The 24,839-nt window shown below is 31.9% G+C and overlaps 1 protein-coding gene across 1 annotated transcript in view; it reads left to right on the forward strand.

Moving 5' to 3' along the window:
• stol (voltage-dependent calcium channel subunit stolid) overlaps window positions 1–24,839 on the forward strand; it is a 190,988-nt gene that overhangs the window by 164,595 nt on the left and 1,554 nt on the right. Inside the window, exons 8-21 of the mRNA XM_088224350.1 lie at window positions 408–600; window positions 3,372–3,508; window positions 6,100–6,180; window positions 6,804–6,884; window positions 7,035–7,109; window positions 7,227–7,241; window positions 8,310–8,414; window positions 10,304–10,517; window positions 11,288–11,333; window positions 12,778–12,956; window positions 15,726–15,813; window positions 16,920–16,952; window positions 22,827–22,931; window positions 23,561–23,822. Of these exons, the coding sequence (XP_088080476.1) occupies window positions 408–600; window positions 3,372–3,508; window positions 6,100–6,180; window positions 6,804–6,884; window positions 7,035–7,109; window positions 7,227–7,241; window positions 8,310–8,414; window positions 10,304–10,517; window positions 11,288–11,333; window positions 12,778–12,956; window positions 15,726–15,813; window positions 16,920–16,952; window positions 22,827–22,931; window positions 23,561–23,822 (1,614 nt within the window). The remainder of the gene's footprint in view (window positions 1–407; window positions 601–3,371; window positions 3,509–6,099; window positions 6,181–6,803; window positions 6,885–7,034; window positions 7,110–7,226; window positions 7,242–8,309; window positions 8,415–10,303; window positions 10,518–11,287; window positions 11,334–12,777; window positions 12,957–15,725; window positions 15,814–16,919; window positions 16,953–22,826; window positions 22,932–23,560; window positions 23,823–24,839) is intronic.

Here is a 24,839-nt window from a genome sequence, read left to right on the forward strand (position 1 = left end):
TTTAAATAAATATTTCATATCAGCCATGTCGGGAATCGAACCCGAGACCTCTTGCATGGCAGGCTAACGCGCTGACCATAACACCACGAACGATGTAAATGTTCTTCAATTATGGGCAGTGAATGATGAAATGCACTATGAATTCGTGACTGTTTATTATACCTATAGAACGACGCGCGACGAATCCAAGAATTTTTATGCAATCTCATGTAATGTGTCAAAATGTTGTTCTGTTTTGTTTCTTATCCAAATCTTCTAATTTTGAATATCTTCTATCTTGGTGTAAGGTAGGTACTATAAGAATGAGTCAAATGAAGGATGGGAAATAAAGGTAATTGGCCAGGAATAATATCGATAAATGTTGTTATTTACTAAACAGCGATGTTATCTCGCATTTCGATTTTCAGTACAACCGTACCGGCCAGGGCTGCCAGTGCAACCAGGCGGCCATGCTCATCGCGGGCGGGGCGAGCGGCGCGCCGCGCGACGTGTTCCGCACGCACAACTGGCCGCACATGCCCGTGCGCGTGTTCACGTACCTGGCCGGCGGTGACGCGCCGGGAGCCGCGCACATGCACTGGATAGCCTGCTCCAACAAAGGTAAACATAACCCAAACTTGTCGCAACAGAGAGGGAATATGGACGTCTAGGCATTGGCTAGAACAAGTGGCCATTTTACACACTTCAATACTCACTATTCTGCCAATGCTTAAACATCCACATATCCTCGACTCTTCCATTTACAATTTCATTTCATTTATTTATTCATTCAAAATTACACTCGATTTTAAATATTAATGAACTTAATAAGGCTTTTTAGGCTGTGCCCGTGTCAAGCCATAATAATTAACAATAAAAAATACATAATAAAATTAATTAAATTAAATTATAATGACATGTGATGCAATAGAATAACAATCCAGAATAACAGAGTAATCATAATAAATAATAAAATTCCAAAGAAGAGTGTAAAAAAAATTATCAGATATATATTAAAATACAAATTATACAAATTTAGATTCATACATAATCAAATATACAAAATAATAGCATCATTGAAATCAAAAGAGAACAAAAAAAACATAATTGAAATGATAATCGAGATATGGTTTCTAGAAACTCACTCAAAACTATAGTAGGGCCAATTTAATAGGTCACATTTGATACTTCATCAAAATACAACAACATAACCTTGCAAGGGCGGTAGTAAAATATTATTAATTTTTTCAAATTTAGAACTGCACAATTTCTTAACTTTTTTCAATTACGATTACATATTTATTGTAATAATGACAGAAGAAGGTAATTTTATGATTTACTTTCACTAATAAACCATTCTAAACATAATAAACTTTTTCTGTTCTAAACGTCGTAACAATGTTGCATCAGTGAACCCTTTTTCTTTTTAAACACTAGGGATGTTACCCAGAAAAATCGAATGTTGATAGTTTTGTTTAATTATGTACATATCTTATTTTGTTCCTTAAATTTAAGATAGAAAATAATAATGGAACAGGGATTCGACTTATGATTTTGAAAATAAAATTACAGTACCTATAAGTACTTTTTCATAGCAACTGAATTCAATTGACATATATTATGTTTGAAGTCCGAATCGATTCATTCACTTTAATTGATGTTTTTAGGCAGGTTACCTCACTATGAAGCTAAAACCGACAAATGTCAAATGTGACCTATTAAATTGGCCCTACTATAAGTAAGAAATTAGAGTGATAAATAATATGCCAAATAACAGTGAGTACTAAATTAAATAATACAAAAATACATGGTTAAGAAACATAAAAATATCAAGAAATATAAAAAGGAAATAAAAGTAAAGAAGGAAAGCAAATTAGTCAATTTCCACTAACAATGAAAGCACCCACCCTTTTCCCGAAACTGTCCATAAAGACTTGTGTCTTTCTTCAGTTTCGCATATTCACTATCAATTTTTTTAAAACAAACTAAGCGAAAATTTTATATTTCTTGGCAATCAAACCACGGAAATAACAAAACAAAGAAACTTTAAAAGCTTTCATTGTACCCCTCACTGTAACATTGTCAATTTGTGATCAACCAAACACACATGGTCAGTACAATCACCTTTTTCTAATTTCCCAGTATGACAGTGGAGGAATAAAGTGTTAGTTTCAAATTGAGACCGCGGCCGCATGCTCCAGATCCCTCTCAGAACTCTTCCATCTGTTGACTTTTGTGAAGTAAAAGAGCTGAGACATTTATTATGTGGATAAGATTCATCCAGTTGAACCAAATCACCTACCTACTAGGCAACGCCTGAAAACAATTTTTCAATTTACAAACATTTAGACATTTCTACTTATTTCTGGTGAAACCACTTCCTCCACACACCCGAAAACGGCTTTAAAGACCGAAGGTCTTTTCGGTTTTGCTCGTACTTTAAAAAAATTGACAAACGTCGAGTTATATAAAAAAAGGAATGGCAAATACTCAAAATAAAATGAGTCAATCTCACAGTGAAAGACCAATGTCGTGGTCGTACATATCTACACGATACGGTTACGGTATAATTAATTTTTACCATATTATTTTTTTATTATTTACAGTTGGAAAAAAATAGTAAAACAAATGATTGAATTTCAACCCCCCTCGTTCTCGAACCCATACCTTCACAAAAACAAAACTACAGCTGACACAAAATACTTGACTTATGTTTAGGTTTGATATTTAGAAGACCCTGTTAAAATTATACAATAGGATTTTTTTATTTATTTATGTATTTCATAGTTTTAAAATGTACAGAGTTTCTTTGTTTCAAGTCCCGACTAGCTAGGAAATTCCTGTGTTTAGGAAGGACCTTCTTTTTTACATGTGTTTTTTTTATTTCATTAAATGATGCTTAATACATTCAAAGAATAATAATAACATTTTAATAAATCAATGTAAATATAAATTAGAAAACATGCAGGTAATAATAATAAAAATTGAATCATAAATATAAATTAGAAAACATACAGATTATCATAAAAATTGAAACATAAATACAAATCATAAAATATAGGATTAGTAATTAAGAAATAAATCATAAATATAAATTGGAAATCATACCGATAATAATAAAAAATTGAAGAACAAATATAAATTAAAGAATATACTATTTATAATTAAAAAATTAAACATACATTATATTAAAAATTACTAGTATTCATTACTAAATTACACATTGATGAGGAAGCTTGCAGAACTTTGAAACTGTTCGGGAGTTAAATTTTAAAAGTATGTGGTTAAAAAAAAGGGTGTTTTATGTTTATTTTTGTTATCATTTATTTCATTAAAACTTTACTTTACAGGATTTAAAATCTGTCAACAACTTCATTATATATTTTCTACAGGTTTCTACGCCCGCATCAACAGTCACGAGGAGATAAGAGACAAGGTGTTTAACTTTGTATCCGTCATGGCGCGCCCCATGGTCATGTACCAAGCAGACCACCCTATACAGTGGAGTCCGGCCTATGTGGGTGGCAGGGTAAGAGTTATAATATTTCGAGTATCTCTAAGTAAACAAATACTGGTTTTTACCCTCTAGAGAGTCATCGAGAATTACAGAGATATTATGTCATTTATTTACGTACTATGCAGTCCATTTAGTTACAAAACATACGTTATTTGTTCTATGAACAAGTATAATAAAAAGAAAACAAAAAAAAAATAAAGCTAAGACAAAAAAGTAATGACACCGAGACAAGATCTGGTAAATACGGAAATACGTTTAAGTAAAAAAAAAATTTTTAAAAAGTCAGACCGCCTTTCCTCTTATATTTTGCGTTTATTTTGTGTATCAGCAAGATTTTTTCTGCTTATTTTTTGAGTTGCAAATAAAATATTTTTGAGTATAAAAATTACCTGTGGTTAAGCTAATTTGTTACAACATGTTCTGCGATAGCTAGTTATTTATTTTAATTTGAGTAATGGCTCTTGTTTCACTCACGGTATCTCCGGGTTCGATTTCTCACAAGATTACGATAACAATTTGATAATTCTTTAGCGGTTTTGATTAATTTATTATTTTTCATAACCTACCGTTAAAAATCACCAAAATAAAATAAAGCGCCTATATACATAAACGGATTGCAAATCTACCAAACCAGATAATAAAAGTCATAATAGGTATTTTAAATAAAAAATAAAAAATTGTATTTATTGAAAAAAATTCGTGACGAAATAAGTATAAAATTACAAAATGGTTGCTACATACATATTTAATAACGACGTTTCTACCTCTGTAATACAGTGAAAACTCGTGTTTAGAGAGGGAGTTTGTTTTATATCATTTTTTACACATATACAATAGTATCACATGTTTTATATTTTATTTGATTTTATTTTTACTATCTAAAACATTTATTATATTGTAAAAGACACACAATTTTCTACTGTATGGAGTTAAGGCTAGTGTACTATATTGAATATTTGCATGCTGATTCTAGTTGATGAAAATAGCGGAATCCCTGCCTCGATTGGCGCTTCTTATTAGACCGATAATGAGAAAACCAACATTTAGAATATACAAGTATTCAATTAAAATATTTTTTTAAAAAACTGAGTCTTTTGGCTGGCTGAAAAAAGTTTTTTGTTGAAAATCGCCTCGTCTGTAATGCAATGTACTGTACAGCAGTTTGCGGGTAATATGACCGCAGGCGCAGCGTTGGACATGGACGCTGAGCAGGTAGTGCCGGGAGTAGTAAGGCGCGGGGAAAGAGACCCAACAATGAGGGATTCCACTGTTTTCTAATTTATTTTCTATTAGCATACTATTTAACTAAGCAAAAATATATACATATATTTTTTTTGTACGTTATTTACAAAGATATGATTTTTTAAAGTTACATTTATCAAATACCGCGCCAAATGACTGTAATCAGTGTGTCACTTTTCAGTAGTGACGCCATGAAACGGTTGGCGTTCTTACTTTCACTGACCTGACAAGAATCTATGGAATATTGCTTTGATTACTTCATTTAGTTGATCGTAATTTGCTCATTTCTATGTTATGGTTGTTTTTACGAACGTTTCGATTTAGAAAAACCTAGAAAGTTGACATAATCTCTGATTGAAATGTCAAATTATACAAATTATACTCTTTTTTTTCTATGGTCAAAACGTTGCAGGGGCTTTAAAGCGGAAACCGGAAATACTACACGTAGATATAAGGAGTGACGTCATTATTTACGATTTTAAAATGAATACTATTTTTAACATTTTTTATTTATTTTTGCGTGCGTTTTTGAGAAATATTTTATCCTACTCCAAAACTTTTAAATATTCACGTGTACACGAAAACATTTTTAAAATTTAATTCCGGGTTGGGCTGGAATTCCTCATTTCCGTTTATGAATGCGGCATTGCGTGGATCGACCACAATAATATCTACATGGGAACAAGAGACTAACAGCTAGTATTTTATATTGTACACAAGAATAATAAATTGTAGTATATGTATATTATAAGGTACGGCAGTGGCGGATTAAGAAGATAGGTGGCGTCAGCAATTTGATGAACATAGTTTTCTATCCGATATTGTGCGAAAAAGACAACTGCACATGGACTGATTATACCTAAGTAAAATCGACGAAATCGAAGTTTTGTTGTCCCGGTTTCTACACCTCAAAACTAAGCCATTTTGTTTTTTTTTTAGAAAGAATTATAATTAAATTTCCTGTAGAAGTATTTTTTCCGTTTTTTTAAATTGTTCATATTTGTATACCGTACGTCCGGAAACGGTAAATAAAACTGGGCGCTTTTTGGGGTTTTGGGTGATTCTAGCTTCCAAAAGAAATAATTTATCAAAAAAGCACAACGATAGACACGTTAATGATAAATATCTATAGTTTATAAAGAAATCACTACTCTAGTGCCATAATCCATAGAGAAAATACGGGAATACGTTTGTAAGAGGAAAAGTCAAACCGCCTTCTTCTTAAAGGTATTTATCTAGAGATTTTCTTCTTGAGAAGCAATGAGACCTCGGAAGTGTTTTTGGTTTTAATTATTTGTTCTTTTTTCGCTATTTTTATTTTTTTAAATTTCATAGTCAAATGTATTTTTTTAATATTTTAGGGTGAAGGTCTGGCTGATGATGGACAGGGCCAGCTGATGACCTCTGTCACCACACCCATCTTCGATAGGAGGAATCACACTGTAAGTTTTGTCACACAAAAACATAAAATTGCATAACAAATGTATCATATAAAATATATTGTTTTCGGGGCCCGTATTACGATGGGTAGTTAACAGAGTTATTTTCAATTGTCTATAAAGTAAAATCAAATTTGGAAGTATGAAAAAATTAATATCCATATTTATTTCTTTAAACGTGTTCAATTACGGGTTATTTGATGATGAAGCTTAAATTTACACAGTTTCGTACAGAAAATTCGATTTTACTTTATAGACAATTAATTCTCCTAACTTACTATTGTAATCGTGTCCTTGGATTTTTTCAATATTTTTGTATTTTAGGCCTGCTAAATAAATATGTCACAGATATGGAAAAATACTTATGTTTGTCTAATCAGATATATTTCGCTATTTAATATTGCCCAAAAAATATTAATTCATTATTATGTTTCAACCATAACATAACGATATTGCGCATCGTAACAATTATAATATTTAGCAGTTTTGTGTATCACATAAGTATTAAATTAATTACTAAAAATGATTTTTCAAAGCTTAAAATTCTTGTAATATCTTTCAACCACCTGTGACCAACTGATTCTGAAAATGATTATTGTTTTTTGAAATCAAATATTTTATTTCAGCAAAGAGAAGCCAATCTCCTGGGTGTTGTTGGTACTGATGTTCCTATCGATCAAATAAAGAAATTGGTTCCTCCGTATAAGGTAAATGTAATAATCGAATAACTATGGTATATATTAAAATATAAAATCATTTGCGTTAAGTTATTTCAAGAGAGAAAAACATCACGGCAATTACAATCATTAAATATTGTTGTAATCTAAATTATACTAAATCTGTTTTCTTTTTTTTAGCTTGGAGCAAACGGATATTCGTTTATAATCAATAATAATGGTCATGTTTTATATCATCCTGAATTAAGACCTTTGGTGAGTTGGAGTATTTGTTTTTAATCTTTTATACATGATAATTCCTTATTTTTTTGTGTCGCATATAACATGTATTATAATTCCAAAAACTAATTAGATGTTACTTTTATTTTACAGTATAACAATGAGGAGGTAAGAAAAATCTTTACTTACCTTTGTAATATTTATGTTTTTTGTAAATATTTCTTGATAAAACTCTGATTTGATAAAATATCAATTAAATTCATTGGTTAGGTTTTATTTTATTTTATTTTACCAACGAGCTCATTCACCTAAGAGAGCATCTTCAGGACTGGTAAATCGTTTACACCATTCTCGACGTTTATACTGTTTTTAAGCACTAAGCACTCGTTGGTCAAATAAAACTTAACCAAGGAATTTTATTTGTATTTTTATCAAAATTATTTGATTTGTTTAAATGTTATTCAACAACTTTGCTTATCAAAAATCAAACTTTTTTCACTTTGAATATATTAATGTTAAAATTTGTAAAACAGTGTGTTCTGAAATTCAAATAACTTTAATAAAACATGTTCAGGGCCCCGATTACAATTGGAAGTTAACAGAGTTATCTTCGATTGTCTATAAAGAAATTGTGTGATAATTGTGTATGAAAATGAGTATATTTGCATGAACATTTAAACTATTTTCGTCGGTGATTTATAATTTAAAATGTATGCATATTATGCTTTTCATAATGAAAACTTAATTTTACTTAGAATATTAAATTGAAGATAAATGATAACTTCCCATTGTGATCGGGGCCCAGGGCACATATTCCAATGGGAAGTTAACATTTATCTGCAATTTTATCTATAAAGTAAAATTAAGTTTTCTGTATGAAAAATAGAATATGCATTTTTTTTCTAATTACATATATTCAACTAAAATACATTCAATTTCCATATACAACTCATAAATATACACTTTTACGTACATAAATGTCGATTTTACTTTATATCGTCTCGATATGTACCGGTAAAGATAGCGTTTATAATTGCGGCCCTGGAAGAGTCTATTACTTTAAAGATATTATAACTTTTTACTTATAGTTAATGATTACCGTTACCATTACCGTTTTCCACCGTCTTGGCTTAATTTCTTCTAAATTGACTTTATAATATCTCATCTTTATCTTTCCAAAGAACTTTAAATTGTCAATAAAATAAAAATGTTTTATTCTTGAATGTATGTTAACAGTACACTGAAACGTTGAGACCACTATACAGCAGTGTTGACGTTACGGAGATGGAACTGTCTGAACAAGAAGCCACTCCACGAGAAAATCACTCCCTACTTCTCGACGTAAGTTACAACATATTATATAATCAACCATCCTAATTTTCAGTTATTTAGAAATACCTAATATTTGAACGGTATTTGATCACGCTTGAAGCTTTTGCGATTTTATAATGTGCGAACTTTAACCACATTGTTTTTACACGTTTTTTTTTATTTAATCGAAGAATACATATTTATTTTCGTTTATTAATTAAATCACTCAAATTGAACCCCAAATAAGATAATCTGTATTGGCACATCAATCACAGCGTGTCTTTATCATTGTTGTTACATGAAGATAAGATGATCAATATTACGCTTAAATTACTTATTTACATATTATTTATTTATTTATTTGATGATTCTATGAATATTTTACAAAATACATATAACATAAATTCAAATCGTAGTCGCTTACATACAAAATATTTTAAAAAGAGTGATTTCTTGAAATTGTAATTGTGAATGGACTTACCTAAATTAAATATTAAACAAATATTTAAAAGAGTGTGAAAAAAGATAAATGCTTGCAAATTGTCCTATGTAATATATTCTTTGTCCTTGAGACCATAATAGTCAAAATTTACAAATCTGCTTTCCTTCCATTCTTTTATTTGTTTATTATATACCTTCATATTTTGATGTTTCTAAATTATTTACTTTTGTATCATTTAATTTAGTACTCTCTATTATTTGGCATATTATTCATTACTTTAATTTTTTACTCTATAAACCATACCTCAATTATGTTTTTGTATTATTTTCTATTTATTTAAATGATTCTATTATTTTATATATTTGATTCTGTATGTAACTAAATTTGTATTTCATATATTTTAATATTTACCTTTAATTATCTTTTATGTTATTTTCTTTGGAATTTTATTATTTATTGTTGTATTCTTTATTATTTATGCTTCGTTTTTTAGGATTCTTATTCTATTGCATCACATATTATTGTAATTAAATTTATTTTACTGTGTATTTCTTATTCTCGTCAATTATTATGGATTAACACGGGCACAGCCTAAAAAGCCTTAAAAGGTTGACGATTTAATTTTGAATGAATAAATAAATTCATATTTTATTAGTTGAATTATAAAAGGTGAGATAAACATTAATAAAAATTAGTTAATAATTCATATTGTCACCCTTACTCGGAAAACGCGTAAATCAACAAATGGTCACTTAGACATTTTCTGTTAGGACTTAAAATAATATCTGTGTGTAAAACTTTTACATATTAGTGTTGAATTTTTTTTTTAAATTTAAAAAAAAACATTCGTTACTGAATTTTACTTTCTCCTTAAAAAAAAGTTTGAGGCTTACGATTTTTACAAGTTAGGCCAACGATATGCTTTTGAAAAAGTATTATTTTACAGATTATTTCAAAATAATCTGTAAAATAATACCAACCGCTATCCGTTACTAACTCATATACATAATTCAAAGTTTTTATTTTTTATTTTTTTACTCCTCTCGATATTAGGATATTAGCTTTACAAGTTATTATGAAAATAAAACTTTGTTATTAGTATTACAAAATATAAAAATAAAAAAGTTTTTTTTTCTATAAAACTTTAATACCACCCGTCGATGGGAGGAGTGCTCTCCCAAAACTGTAGTAGTGTTCTTGTAAAATAATAAAAATTGTGTAACACTAATAACAAAGTTTTATTTCCATAATAATTTATAATAAAGTGTTACGAAGTGAATGCCGATTCAATTAATAAAATTACCTTTACATTTGATTAACCACTTTAGCGTAAACCTATCCCTAATCCCTATGTCCTAAAGTGATGTTATGTTTGTATTTATTCGAGTTGCCTTTGTATTGAGGTCCCTATATTATTGTGCCTAATGAACTCCGGTATATCGTTAAGTAACTCAAATTGATTCGATTTGAATTACAGCTGCGAAATGAAATGATCGAGCAGAAAGAGGGAGATACTGAAGTGGCTGTGAAGGTGCATTACGAGGATATGAGGCGTGTCTCCACACGGAGACAGAGATACTTCTATGGGCCCATAGAGGGCACTCCATTTTCCCTCGCTGTAGTACTACCAGATGGCTATGGCATGTACGAACTCTTAGCCGAGCAGGAACTACGCCACAGCCCCATTAATGGTAACACTCATTTCAAATTTACAGAAATAAGTTATACAGTTTATTTGAAACTATAACATAGTTTGAACATATTAAGTAACTCGTGGTTTTAAAAATCTATTGTTATGCTAAGATTGTCTGCTATATCAAAACTTATCAATAATGTATGATCGCGCCACTCGCAGGAAGCTGATGGGTGCTCGAATATTGCTGGTTCGAGGTTTTACGTTATCTTTATATTCGTTGCCACTGAACCCCAATACAAATTAATGCAATTACCTACCCTGTACTGGGCTTTTTCCAACCTTAATGTTCGGACTTCTCTCGCGGTAAGCAGGATCAGATCCTGTGGTCAGGATCGTCACTTGTCGGTTGCTTGGTTATTAATATGCGATAACACGACAGTGCATTAAAATGACATATTGATCGGTAAAAAAAAATATTTGCGATCGCGCTGGGAATATTAAATCACCTGTTCACTCGGTGACAGTTTAGTTGTTAATTAGGGCCGGATAGAAAAATATTGTATCCACAGTAGTATAAGCGCAACATTAAAACTAGGGCCCAGTAGGAAGCAAATAAATTTAGCAAGTGTGCTATACACAAACACATATAGGAAATGTGGCGTAGCCAATGTTTTTATTTCTTATGATTCTGTTACACATTTTTCAGATATTTTTTTTCCTTGATTTATTCAAATGATATTTAAATTTTATTTTGACAATATTTATTAAAATTTTATTTTATTTTCTGTAAAAGTATCCACATTAAACAGTTTGTATTTTTTACAGTTACGGAATATTTTAAAGGTGATAACTGGAAAGTGCATCCAGATTGGTAAGTACTTTTATAAATGAATATTGTTTCGCATACTTTTTTTTAATTTTTTATCTTTAAAACAACTCAACAAGACAAACAGCCCACAGGAACATGAAATCTGGGTGACTTTATATAAACCAATCATTCAATTTGGTCAAATAATTAATCTTGGAATAATATTGATGTTTTTTGTTGATATTTCTTGATAAAACTCCATACTTAATGATTATGATAAAATTATAAATAAACTGATCAATGAAACTTCTTGGTTTAGTTTTACTTTTTATTATTTTGACCAAAGAGCGCTTTCGCCTAAGTAGGCATCTTCAACACTGGTGAATTGTTTACAACATTTACAGTTTTTATACTTTTCTTAACATTAACTTAACATTAACTTAACTTAACTTAATTTAACAAGTTTATTTATAATTTTATCATAATCATTAATAAATCTTTGGTTTAAGCATTTACATTTGTCACTCAAAAAAAACAAATAAATATAAAATAACATGACACAATTCATCTAGTTTTTGGTGGGTTGCGGCCTACAATAAGTCGATATTTGTCACCGACACATGATTATCATCTAATGTCAAGTATAACCGGGTACGTATTCTAAGGAGAAGTTAAAATTTATCTTTAATTTTATCTACAAAGTAAAATTAAGTTTTCTGTACGGAAAATATAATATGTTCACATTTTTTTTCTAAACGTGTTCAATTACCGGCTATCGACGAGAATAATTTTAATTTTCATACAAATATACACACTTTCGTACATAAATATCGCTATTAGCTATAGCGTTCATAATCGCGGCCCTGGTAGCTATACTTCGCGTCGGTGACTAATAAAAAATGACAATAATTGAGCATATCTGGTAGCAACTCACAACATTTAGCGATCGACATTTGTCGCAGCCTGACAATTATAGTCAACTCTAAAAGCATGCTTGTAGGCACCTTTATACCAAGAATCGGGTTGTGGTCCCGGTACGAGGTTCGAACCCCACTCTACCCCATCTTTTATTTAGTTATTTACAACTCGTTAAATATGGCCCCCAACATTTATATATTTAGGTAAATTACAAGAACACAAATATTTCGTTTTTTTAAAAGAAAAGAATAAAAAACAATTTAAAAGGTGACCTATTTATAATTGTAATAATAAAAATACGTATATTTTTATTCCACTTTTATTTTATTTAGAAATTTGTTTAGTCTCCCACCAGTCTGAAGATGTCTGTCACGACAAAACCCGGTCACTGGTAAAAATTTATAAATAAAAGTGGAATAAAACTATACGTATTTTTATTATTATAATTAAAATGCAGTTCCACCAAGAAATGTCAGTAGAAAAACTTGACCTTTTTATACTAAACTATTCAGTACTATTAGCGTTTATATATAAAAGTTAAATTTGTACACTTTCATATCGAATTACAATGAATTAATTGGATTTTTAGGGTGTATTGCGAGTACAATTCAGCTTCTGAAGTAAGCTTCGCATCTGCTGAAGAGCGACTGATTCATTTCCTCGCCCGCGCGGGACGTCCTGGCTGGAAGTGGATGTCTCTGCGCCCGCGCTCACCATCGCGAAACGACCATCATCACTTCAAGAAGCAGGAGAAGGACTCTTACTACTGTAAGCGCTTTGCTGACATAATTGTAGCAGTAGAAAATAAAATAAAACAATGAGGAACTTCAGCCCTACGGGAAATTGAATACAAAAAATGTTTTAATAAAAACGAACTACTTCGAACGACGTCACTAGTTCATATGAATCAACCAATGCTAAAAGAATTGTGGAAGATTTCCGGTTTACTTATCGTCAACAGAACTGACTGATAAGAAGCGGAAAAGAACTTGAGACGTCACACGTGGAGTCATTTCAGAAATACTAAACTTTAAAAAATCAAAGCGTTGATAATACGATACACAAAAATGAAAAGAAAATATTTTTTGGCTTAATTTAATAGTTTATTAACAAATTAAAAAAATATTTGAAAAGCACTGAACTTCTTCATTGCAGTGAAGAACGTACCGTCAAATGGGGTTACCTGAGACGAAATTGAACTTTGAGCTTTTACCAAAAGTTCATTTTCAATTAAACAAAATGGTGCATTTTTCCAATCCATCAGTCGATGTTTCCTCTTGAAGTTTACTGAGCACATTAAAAGCCTCGGGCACTCCTATTAAAAAAATCTAGTCTTAAGTTGCACCGCAAAAGCGGGGTGGGGGCACTGCTAATTTTCGTGATATCTGGAGTTAGAAGGGGAACATAGATATCTCTAGATACTTGAAATTTAAAAAAATATGTATTTGGGAAAATAAGCATTACAAAAAATGTTGAGCAAAACAAAATCAGGGGCAATTACATTTCCGAACTAATTTAGAAAAGATATGTCTCCTTTTTACCTTTTCGGGTATATTTTTTTACAGTATTTATTTGATCTGGACTAGCTGACTTGACGTCGCTTTTGTTGTGAGAAATTTCGATTTCTTGGTATCACGACCGTAAATAAATTTGATAATGAGACAAATTACTGTGTCATTGTGGTTTACTATATCAATTTAAAATTTCCATCCTAAACGTCTCCAGGTAGACCCCAGTCTCAAGTTACCCCTTTTTATTTAACACTATATACGTATACAGTTTATATACATATAAGGGCGAGCATATTGCCTTAAGGTAATTTCTTCCTACCTACCCAAACCGTTCATTTTGAGAAAATTACGAGTACATGGACATATTGAATCTTACAACTTTAGACAAAAATTAAAAACAACGATAAAGAAAAATAAAAATACATAAAAAATTAACGCTATACTATGAAGAGAAGAGGAGAGGGGATGGGAAGGAAAGAAGAAGGATAAATGAATTTTTTTTTTAATTTTTTTTATATGGGAGTTGCTTTATTATTTACCTTGCTTATAATATACAAGGTTTATATTTCAAAAAGTGGATTTTTCTGCAATTAAATATCTTTAAATTTATCTAAACTATTGGGATCAGGAGGGATATATTAATGTGGGCTAATCAGGAACTTCTCAGCATTTGCTCACGTGGAGAGGAAACCACTTAAAACTCTTCAGGAGAAGCCGGCCTGTTGGCAGTAGTCAACGGGCCTTCCGTTCCACTAGAGGAGTGTTCGGCATTTTGTTCCCTACTTTGGTTTATTTTACCAATTTCCTGCGCTATATTTATCATGTATGATACTACCTCTCGTGTGAGTTCTTTATTACCTATCACCGATGGGATGTCGCATAGATCTTCACCCAGGCCTCTGCATCGCGCCTCCAGCTGTTGTCTTTGAAAGCTGAAAAAGGGGCAATGCATCAACAGGTGAGGGACATCTTGAGGAGTTTCATCGTCGCATGGGCAGCTGTCGATCTCTGAGAGCTTGAAGCGATGCAGGTAGCTCATGAATAGGATAAAGGATAAATGAATAACTTAAATATTAAGATAGTGACATTTCAATCTTGACTTAAATGTAAATAAAGAAGGGGCGTCTCTAACATTAGTGGGTAGATTATTCCACAATCGAGCAGCTATTACTGTGAAAGGGGAGGCTAGAAAATTAGAGCGATGAAAGGGTATTAAAAGGGTTCTCTCGTCACTAGAACGAAGAGATAGTCTGTGTTGTGATAGAGGTTGGAAGAACTCTCTCAGATAAACAGGCGAAGTAAGATTATTTAAAATATTGTGAAGAAGTGATAGAATGTGAATGTTTCTTCTATGCCTGATACTGAGCCAGTGTAGTTCCGTGCGATATTCGGTTATGTGGTCGAATTTGCGAAGACCAAAGATATATCGTATACAAACATTCTTCAATCGTTCTAACTTATCGAGTAATTCAGATTTAGCATCTGGATAACATACATCCGCATAGTCAAGAAGTGGAAGAAGTGATCTCTGGACTAATGTTTGCTTAACATCAATTGGCGAGAAATTCTGTAATCTTTTAAGTGAGTGCAAACTGCTATAAAGTTTACGACTAACTTTCTTAACCTGATCGTGCCACCCTAAATGCTTATGAATGATAATATATAAGTTTTTGACTGAAGTCATGAATGGAATATCTGCACCATCTATTTCGAAAAGAGGAAGTGTGGAAAAATTCACATTCGAATACATTTTACCCCTTTTGGCGGCACTCCCCATAAACAATTTACATAACAAACTGAAAAGTCACTGAAAGAAACACCCGACAAATCGACACCACCCGCTTATAACGCAATACACCTACACCCTTCAAACGCCTGTTGATTTAAATAATAATTTGATGACCGTATAATATATTAACAGCTACCAAATGACTACAAAATATGAGCCTGCAATAATTTTGTTTTTAATCTAATCAATACAAATTATGAACACGAAAAAGTTTGTTAACACTATAAACAATTTCAGGTGATAAAACACTTCTTCAATCACTCGTGCGAGACGCGATGGTCATAGATGGACTTGAAACTCGACAGAGTCATTTGGGCCACAAACAGTAAGTAAATATTTATTCAAGCAGATTATAAAAATACTCTTTAAATGATTCTCTCTGTTCAAATATTTCATTTTTGCATTATCAAGAGATTCGAATTCTCTTTGTTTCATGTGTCTTTAAAAACCCTTTCAGACCTGAATAAATTCCTGTCCGTATATATTGTATTCTGTACTTACTAAAGGAATTATTTTTAAAAATATTGTGTTTTGCAATATTTGAGTTTATTTAAATGTTTGACAAACCAATGACAGGTTATAAGCCCTGTAAATGCCTAGACTTCTATATTCCCTTCTTCTGTTGTAATTTATTAATTTACTGTATTTTAACTTAGTTTTATCTTTTTTACTTTAGAAAAAGTTCATCTAACATTTGTTATGTCTTACAATGTATGTTTATTACATCAAATAAGTTTAATTTTAGTAAATTATATTGATTAATTAATAATTGATGCATTAATATAATATTGTAATTTATATAATTTTTTCGGCCTCGTGGTGTAATGGTCAGCGCGTTTGCCTACCATGCGAGAGGTCTCGGGTTCGATTCCCGACATGGTTGATATGAAATATTTATTAACAAGGGTGTTTTTACACTAGAATATTTCATAGTCCCTGGACTGGTACCTGAAGCGTAAGACTAATCGTCTTACCTTCATGTAACAAAAATGATCAAGATACGCTACGATTGGTGTACCAATGCAGTGTGTGAATGATGATAATGATGAATTATATTGAAAACTTGGCTTAAATATAGTTTGAAAGGACAGCTAAAATTCATTCTAAAACAAACAAACAAACAAACTTTCAGATGTAATGCCGACAACAACTGACATAAGCAGAAAAAATAGAGACGTACTTAGAGATCCCAGTAATTAAAAAATAAACTTGTCGCTTTTTAATTTCGGTAGGTACGGGAGTAAATAAATTTGAAAGGGATGAAAGGGTTAAGACACTCGAGTAAATACTTCTTATTAATTTAATATTTTGTCTTAATTAAAGCACATTTACTTACAAAATTTATTTCGAAATACATTTAATTGAATTTTAATGACAAAGAGCATGAAATGGATGTTTACTAACGCACTATATGTCTATGCACCTCATTAGCCCGATAGCCACATTGATGGCCCTTCTGAGCAGGTAAAGTAACACGTGTGAAAAAGAGTTTACCCTGTGTAATATTTACTGCTAGTAATACAATACACCGACCTAATAATTACCACTCTACAGTCAACTTAAGAATACACTTTTGACGATTGCACGCTCATAAAGCTCTGTAAATATCGACAGCTTTGTGTAGGAAAAAAATGTAGGAAACTTTATTGTTGAGTCGCCACAATAGTGACGTACCACCGTAGCTCAATTACAAATGACTATCGACGTGCTAATAAGCGACGTGATAACAATTTCTCACCATGATTGTTAACCGTATTCGCGATCACAATGGAACATCCGTGGACACCTAATATTAAATGACAAAATATTTACGTTTCGCGACGTATAATCCTGCTGCGCAATCACATATTTGAATTTCACCAGTGTAAATATGGAAAATATTCCAAAACTGCTATTTTTATTTATTTATTATCATGCTATTTATTGCAATTAGCCGGCGGTTGGCAAGCCAAATATCAAGAAAAGACGTCACCATAGTAATTGTAATTTAATTTTCACTTTTTTGTATTAGATACTTCTTACTATTTTGCAAGTGCAATATATTGAATTATTTTTTATAGTAAACGCCGATTTTTCGCCAGTGAACTGTATTTATTTACGAGGAAAACAAAAAACAAACCGACACGAGCGTTGACTGCGATAACTTAAGCATGTTAATCATTTTTCATTGTGATCGCTCCAATACTTAGCATGTTTTTAAGCACGTCGATAGTTATTTGTGATTGAGCTACAGAAAACTCCACTATCGATCGACAATGTCGACTTTATATTGAATTATATATTGTGCGTGTTCATTTTAAGGAGTTCGCAATAAGATTAATTAAAATTGATCGATGATAATTTTGACATTGAACTATTACGTATTAAGCTATTTAGTCATGAAAACCCGTTTCTATTTACCCCATCTGACAGAAAATTATATGACAACATTATTGTAATCTGTCAAAAGTACCTTCTTATATTGTCTGAACTGTAAAACAATGAGGAAGTTTAGTACTACGGAAAATTTGATATGTATATTTTTTTGCGCGCGATAAAAATTCAAGCATTTTGAAAATGTATAAAAATAATAGTAAAAATTATTTTTCAAAAAACCTACTACTTTAAATGACGTCACTAGTTCTTCCGAACCAACCGATGATAGTGTTGTGATAGATTTCCGGTTTACAGGAAGACAACTCACCAATCAGAAGAACTCACCAAAGAGAACTTGTGATGTCACACGAGAAGTAATTACAAAACTTTAAAAAATCATTGCAGTGATAATACGACACATAATTAAAATTTGGTTAAATTTGGCTTAGTTTGATAGTCTATAATATTAACAAATAAAAAACCACTGAACTTCCTCATTATGTGAATACTTGTTCAACACCAGCAAAGTGTTATCTTTTAACTTGGTGATTGTAAAAATGTAGATGCAGTTTTATACTTAGGTATTGATTTTTTAAAACAATGGATCACCTTACTTTTAGATTTTCTTTATAAATTACCAAATATTTAAACAAACAATTTTTTACATTATATATTATGTTAGTATATTATATTCCACTTCATCCTTGTTAGTGATTTGATACACCTACAAGACTTTTTAGCAGCCTTGCCTATACTAAGTTCCCAATGGCGTATTGACTTGTAATACCCTTATAAGCTGTCTTTAAACTTGATTTAGTAAATTAATACACGTGACACTTGACACTTTTTCCAAAGCTTTATTTCTCAATTTTGTAGATAGAGGTACGACTAAGGTTTTTTTATCAAACATTCATTTGAGCTTTTCTGAAAGTGTAATTTCCTAAGCAATGGTGAATAAAAAAATTAAAAATCAAGCTGTGGGCCATATTAGGACAGTGTTATACCATATTTCAGTCACATTGTGTTCCTTTTTTAATCATAGTAAGTAAATTAGTATTTTTTTGAATTCCTGCTGGTATTTTTTGCACATCACTGTCTATTGCATATCTGCAATATTTTCTATGTACCATTACAATATGTTTTTAATTGAATCATTTTTATCTAATTACCCATTATGAAATATGTACTTCACATTTTCTTCTCTGTTTCAATAAATTGCAATTTGAAAAAAAACAATTTGCTGCGTAATCAAATGAACCAATATCAAAAGTAATCTTTGTTTTAGATTAGACTACAATATGATTGGTAATATTTTTTAGACATTTTAAAGTTTTTGCATTTTAAAACTAATTTTGAATTTAAAAATATCACAGAACGGAGAAAGAAAATAGTCGAACTCGGTTATAACGATCACGGAAATAGCGAGATCTCGGATGTAACGAGGAAACATTATTTGACATTTTAGTTCTTGGTTTTTTCCATACAATTATTCACTGCTATAACGAGCTACTTCTCGGACATACCGAATAAAAATATTGTCAAAAATTACACAAAAAATCTTCAATTGTGTAAAACATAATTCTCGAAATAAGAACCTAAGTAATAAAATCCAAACGGTCGGCTAACGTAAAGAATAAATACCGCCGGACATTGGGTTTGGATTATGTTTATGATAGCTATGTAAGTGTCTAAGTACCTAATTGGATTTTTCGCTGACAATATTGAAAAATGAACACACATAGTTTTTAAAAAATCCAAGCTTTGTGAACTTAGTAAGTGTCGGTTCGGCACATTGTTACAATTTACAGCTGCTTTTGTAGTTAATGTATGACATGCTTGTTTCGGGGATTTTATGGGGTTTTTTAAGATTTTTTTAAATGTTTTATGCTTATTTCAATACACAAAAAACATTAAAGTGGGTGATATCAAATAAGTTCTAGACCAGATCAGTTAAAATCTAACCCCTGAATTATAAACATAACTACTAACAAGAGGAAGTGTCTCAATTCGTCAAAAAGTGGCAATTATTTGTGAAATCGAATGTGGTGCGAAAAATGTGGAATTGTTCTCTATCTTCGTCCACAGTGTGAACATTGTGGAAAAATAAGGATGTTTATTTGTCTGCATTTGAAAAGAATATCACGGACAAAAAAAATAATTAAAAAGTGCGATCGTACTAATGTCGATGAAGCATTGCTCCAATAATTTTGTACCCAAAGAAACGCAGAATTTTCCATCGATGGACCAATATTGAAGGCGCAAGCGGAAAAGTTCGCAAAATAATTTGGAAACGATGTTATAGATGTAATAATGGTTGGTAAGATCATTTTAAAAATCGACACAATATTGTTTATGCTAAAATAAATGGAGGAGCAGCATCTGTTGGCGGTTTAATGGCAAGTGAATGGGTTAATAGCGTTTGTTCAGAACTGAGAAAGGAGTGACAATGTGCAATAGCAATTGTATAAAAAAACATTTCTCTGATATAACGAGTAAAGTTAGGGTTTCCTAGGACAGCGGTGCCCGTATTTTGACGGCCGTAGTGAACGGCGATGCAGTGGACAGCCGCCGTAACGTTGACTAGAGAGTGGTTTCCGAGGGAAACGGTGTTAAATGGTGTTGATAACACCGTTTTCCTAGGAAACCACACTCTAGTCACCGTTACGACGGCTGTCCACTGCATCACCGTTCACTACGGCCGTTAAACTACGGGCACCGCTGTCCTAGGAAACCCTAGCTTAAACGCTTATAACGAGCAAATTCAATCGGTCCCATCTTCCTCGTAATAACCAAGTTCGACTGTACTAAATGATCCTGACTAAAAATGAAACATTAATTTCGTTATTTTCAAATATTGTGGAACAAATTTAACCACTCAAATTTCAAATTTTGATTTATTTAATTAACCTATATTATGCAGCAGCAATAACAGTATTGCATAATAATACTAAATGAGAAATAGTATGTGCCAATGTAATTTGAAACTGAAACATTCGTAGGTACTATTTTTTTTATTACAGTGTATCATCAATAACAAAACAAGACTGTAGATTTTTAAGTAAATTTATCAGTAACTAATAATTATTTTAAAACAGTATGTACACTACGTTAGACAAAACAAAACAAGAGTGTAGATTTTCAAGTAAATTTATCAGAAACTGATAATTATTTTAAAACAGTACCAGACACGTTAATAAATAAAAAAAATCTAAAATATTTTTTATTTAAAGATGTCAAAATTATAATTCTGAAAGGGGAGCTAAGAATATTAGTTTTTTTTCCAGATAGATTTTTAAGCTAAGAATATTAGTTTTTTTTTCCAGATAGATTTTTAATTTTGTGAAACAGGTTATAAGTGTGGTCCTAGAATTATTTTCAAACATTGGATTGCACTCCAAGTAGAACAAAAATAAAGAATAATCATTTTACCTATTTACATGTCAACAATATTTTGAGTTTGTCCAAATTTTTGTAGACAAGGACTGGATTCAACTCCCTGGGGAGCTGTTTATATTAACATATTACAACAGAGATGAAGATGAATTCAGACAAAATCAAAATATTGTTGATAAATCCACCTGGTCCATGAAGAAGTATAGAAATTGAAAAAATAACATTTTCAGGCGTATGTAGGTGAAATAATTCAATTAGATGAATCTCACCTGCATAAATAAAGGTTTCAGCTCTTTAACTTCACAAACATCAACAGATAAAAGAATTGAAGGAATATAGATCTTCTAATATGGGCAGAATGCTGAATGTTACACAGTGTGTAAAGTGGCCACTTAAACCAGCCATTGACAGGTCATAAGCCCTGTAGATGCCTAGACTTCTATATTACCTTCTCTTAAATGTTCTCTATTTACATGTTTTTATTTTTCTAATATTATAAATTAGCGTGCTTGCGGAACTCAAATTATTTGAAAATGTATGAGAATTCCAGAACTAGGTACGACTTTTTGTCACATCAGAAGCCAGACCTAATCTTTACTTACCAGAATTTAATACCTGGCGTAAATAATAATGCTTTAACTATTCTCAAAGGTATATTTATGATTTTTATTTAAATGTAATGCAAATTGGAAACTTCGTAAGTATGTACAATAATATCAATTCTTAATATGCTGCAGTTGGAACTAATAAAATATTTTAATTTACGATGCTATCTTCCTGGGATATTTATTAGTTTTAAATTAATAAATGTGTGCCTGAATACAGAAAACCAATCAAAAACTTGAATAATAAAAAAACCATCATCATTTCATGTCTGCCCCCTAGTTGGAGCATATGATGACCACAAAGAGCCTCCGGGTATCTCTGTCAGCTGCAGTGCGTCCCGTAGTTCCGACACGAACTCCTAATGTGGAGAACCTGATGCCTTGTTAAGTAAACAAGCGTAGTAAAGGCTCTCATGAGGCATCCGCAATATATGACCCAGCCAATCGTATTGCCACCGCTTGACGACAGTTGTCACCAGAGTTTGCTGCGTCCGTTCTCTTATTTCTTCATTCCTTACAAAGTCAGACCACCGCACGCGCAAGATTCTTCTGCGACATCTATTCTCAAAACTCAGTATTTTGCCTTTTTCAGCCCTAGTGAAATGCACATTCATTGATTCACATCCATAGAGAATGGGTGTTATGCAAGCGTTATATAGGCAACATTTGGTTTTCACTGAATAAATATCCGATCTCCAGACAGCCTTCATATTGTTGAATAAGGCACCTTTTATTCCTAGCTGCACTCCCTGCTATTTTTGAAAGCTGCCATTTTCCGTAACATGTACTCCCAGGTATTTGAAACTCTCGACCCTTTCGATGACTCGCTTTGTGACAGCGGTTTGGTTTGACAGACAAACCAAAATATTGTTTTTTTTTTTCCAAGATCTTATTAATTTTATAATAATATATCTGATTGGTTTTCTTTCCGCACATTGAACAAGAATGCTTAAAGTTGGATTCTAATAATATATTTAACTTACAGGCAAGGGTATGAAATGTTTGGAGTGACACTTTCTTTTGTCGCTACTCGAAGTGGACTTCTGCGTTGGACAGAGCATATTCCCCCGAGTCCAGATTCTAGTGAACCGTAAGTAAACTTATTGGAAGAAAATAAAAACAGTAAACATTCACATTTTCAATGTCAGATTATTTAATTTTATTTATGTATTTCCATTCTAAATTCTAATATAAAATATTTTTTATTCAAAACGATATTATTAGATAAATACATACATGCATTACAATATTGTCATGATACAAATCGATTAATTGAAAAACCTGTTACAGGATTAAAAAATATATATATTGATACCACACAGACTAGTGAAAACTACCATCTAATTAATTAACACCAACTTATTATTTTATTTTATTTCATTTACTTAAGACATGAAAATAATTTTATGTATTTAAAATTGAATGATTAAAATTTTTGATTTCTCTTCTTACTTTTATCTTCGAATGTTTGTTAAACTTCCACAATGATACACCTGTATTGTTTTAATGATAAATATTTTTACCCTCACTATTTACATAAATATTTTTATTTTGATGCAATTTCTAAAAATCATAAATAACTGTGTTGAAAAATGGGCATTATGAAATGGTAGAGCAGAGTTCAAACCTTGGACCTCTGATCTATGAGTCCATGGCACTACGGGACCACAACCTAATTCAAACAGTTTGTACTAATCAAATAATTTAATGTGATTGCAGACACTTTAGCGAGATATACCACAGGGCATTTGACGCATCGTGGTACAAACGTGCCGTAGATCACCATAACATCGAGCCAGAGAGCTTTGTATTCTCCGTCCCCTTCAGAGAGAGCCCGCTGCAGGGGGATCAGGAGCCTCTGGTGATGGCAACTCACGCCGTGTTTGTGGAGCACAGGGGACACCGGGCTCCGGCTGCGGTGGTTGGCTTGCACTTCCAACTGCACACTCTGGCTAAACATTTTGTCAACATAACTTCTGCCGTAAGTGAAAAATAAAAATAATAAAAAAATAATAAAGAATTTCCCTTTTGATTTCTAAAACACCGCGATTATATTTACGCTTTAACTTAGATTATATAAACAGCTAAACTAAACCCTAAACCTGATAATGAAATGTAACATATAAATATTTTAATACAAAAAATAAGAAAAACGTATTGCACACAATGACAAATTTCCTGGCGAAAATTCTGTGAAATGGAATTAGCTAAAGTCAAAAATATCAACAGTAGTTACAACCATGTAGTTTAATGTTACAACCAGTTATAAACCATGAAAGCCATATATTTTTAACAATAGTTAAAAATTCATGACAAATTGCTCATAGAGGTTGAGAAGAAAAGAGTTTCAAATATTTAGAGTTGGCGCACATTGAGGCACTGGTGGCGGCCACTAGACGCAACCACTAGTGGCTCAATCAAGCCACTAGACATGGCCGCCAATTGCAGCCGCTAGTGGCTTAGTGGCGGCCTACTTTTGACTTGTTTCACTAAAATTCGGAATGTATTAATGGCACAATTCCTCCCAAGCTTCAGTTTTTTTTCCCTCTGTCGCTGTATAAATCTGACCTAAGTCCCAAATAGCAGGGCGCTTTTCTATATCAGAGATAAAGACATTGTGACGAGCAACGAGATTGTCGTGTGTGTTGGTGGGACGCGGGCGGGGAGAAGCCGGCTACTGTGGCCAAGTGTGCGTACGATGCGAGCAACAAAACGCAGCCAATAGTAGCGAGCGCGGGCGACTCCCGCAGCTTGTGGCTCGAACGCCCGGTTTGTGCCGATGCTATACAAAATGTATTAAAAAAACTCGTCCGTAGCTTGTGGTCGCGTCTAGTGGCCGCCACCAGTGGCTCAATGTGCCCTTATGTACCATTTTATATTATACACTTTTCTTCACTTTTCTCATAGACACATTGCTCATGGAGGTTGAGAAGAGAAGAGTTTCAAATATACACTTTTCGTATTAGGATTTAATAGGAGTTAGAGATGTATACTTTTT

The sequence above is a fragment of the Micrasema longulum genome, unplaced genomic scaffold (assembly GCF_059751315.1).
Source record: "Micrasema longulum isolate JH-2025_06_02 unplaced genomic scaffold, ASM5975131v1 h1tg000031l, whole genome shotgun sequence".
NCBI classification, from domain to species: Eukaryota; Metazoa; Arthropoda; class Insecta; order Trichoptera; family Brachycentridae; genus Micrasema; species Micrasema longulum.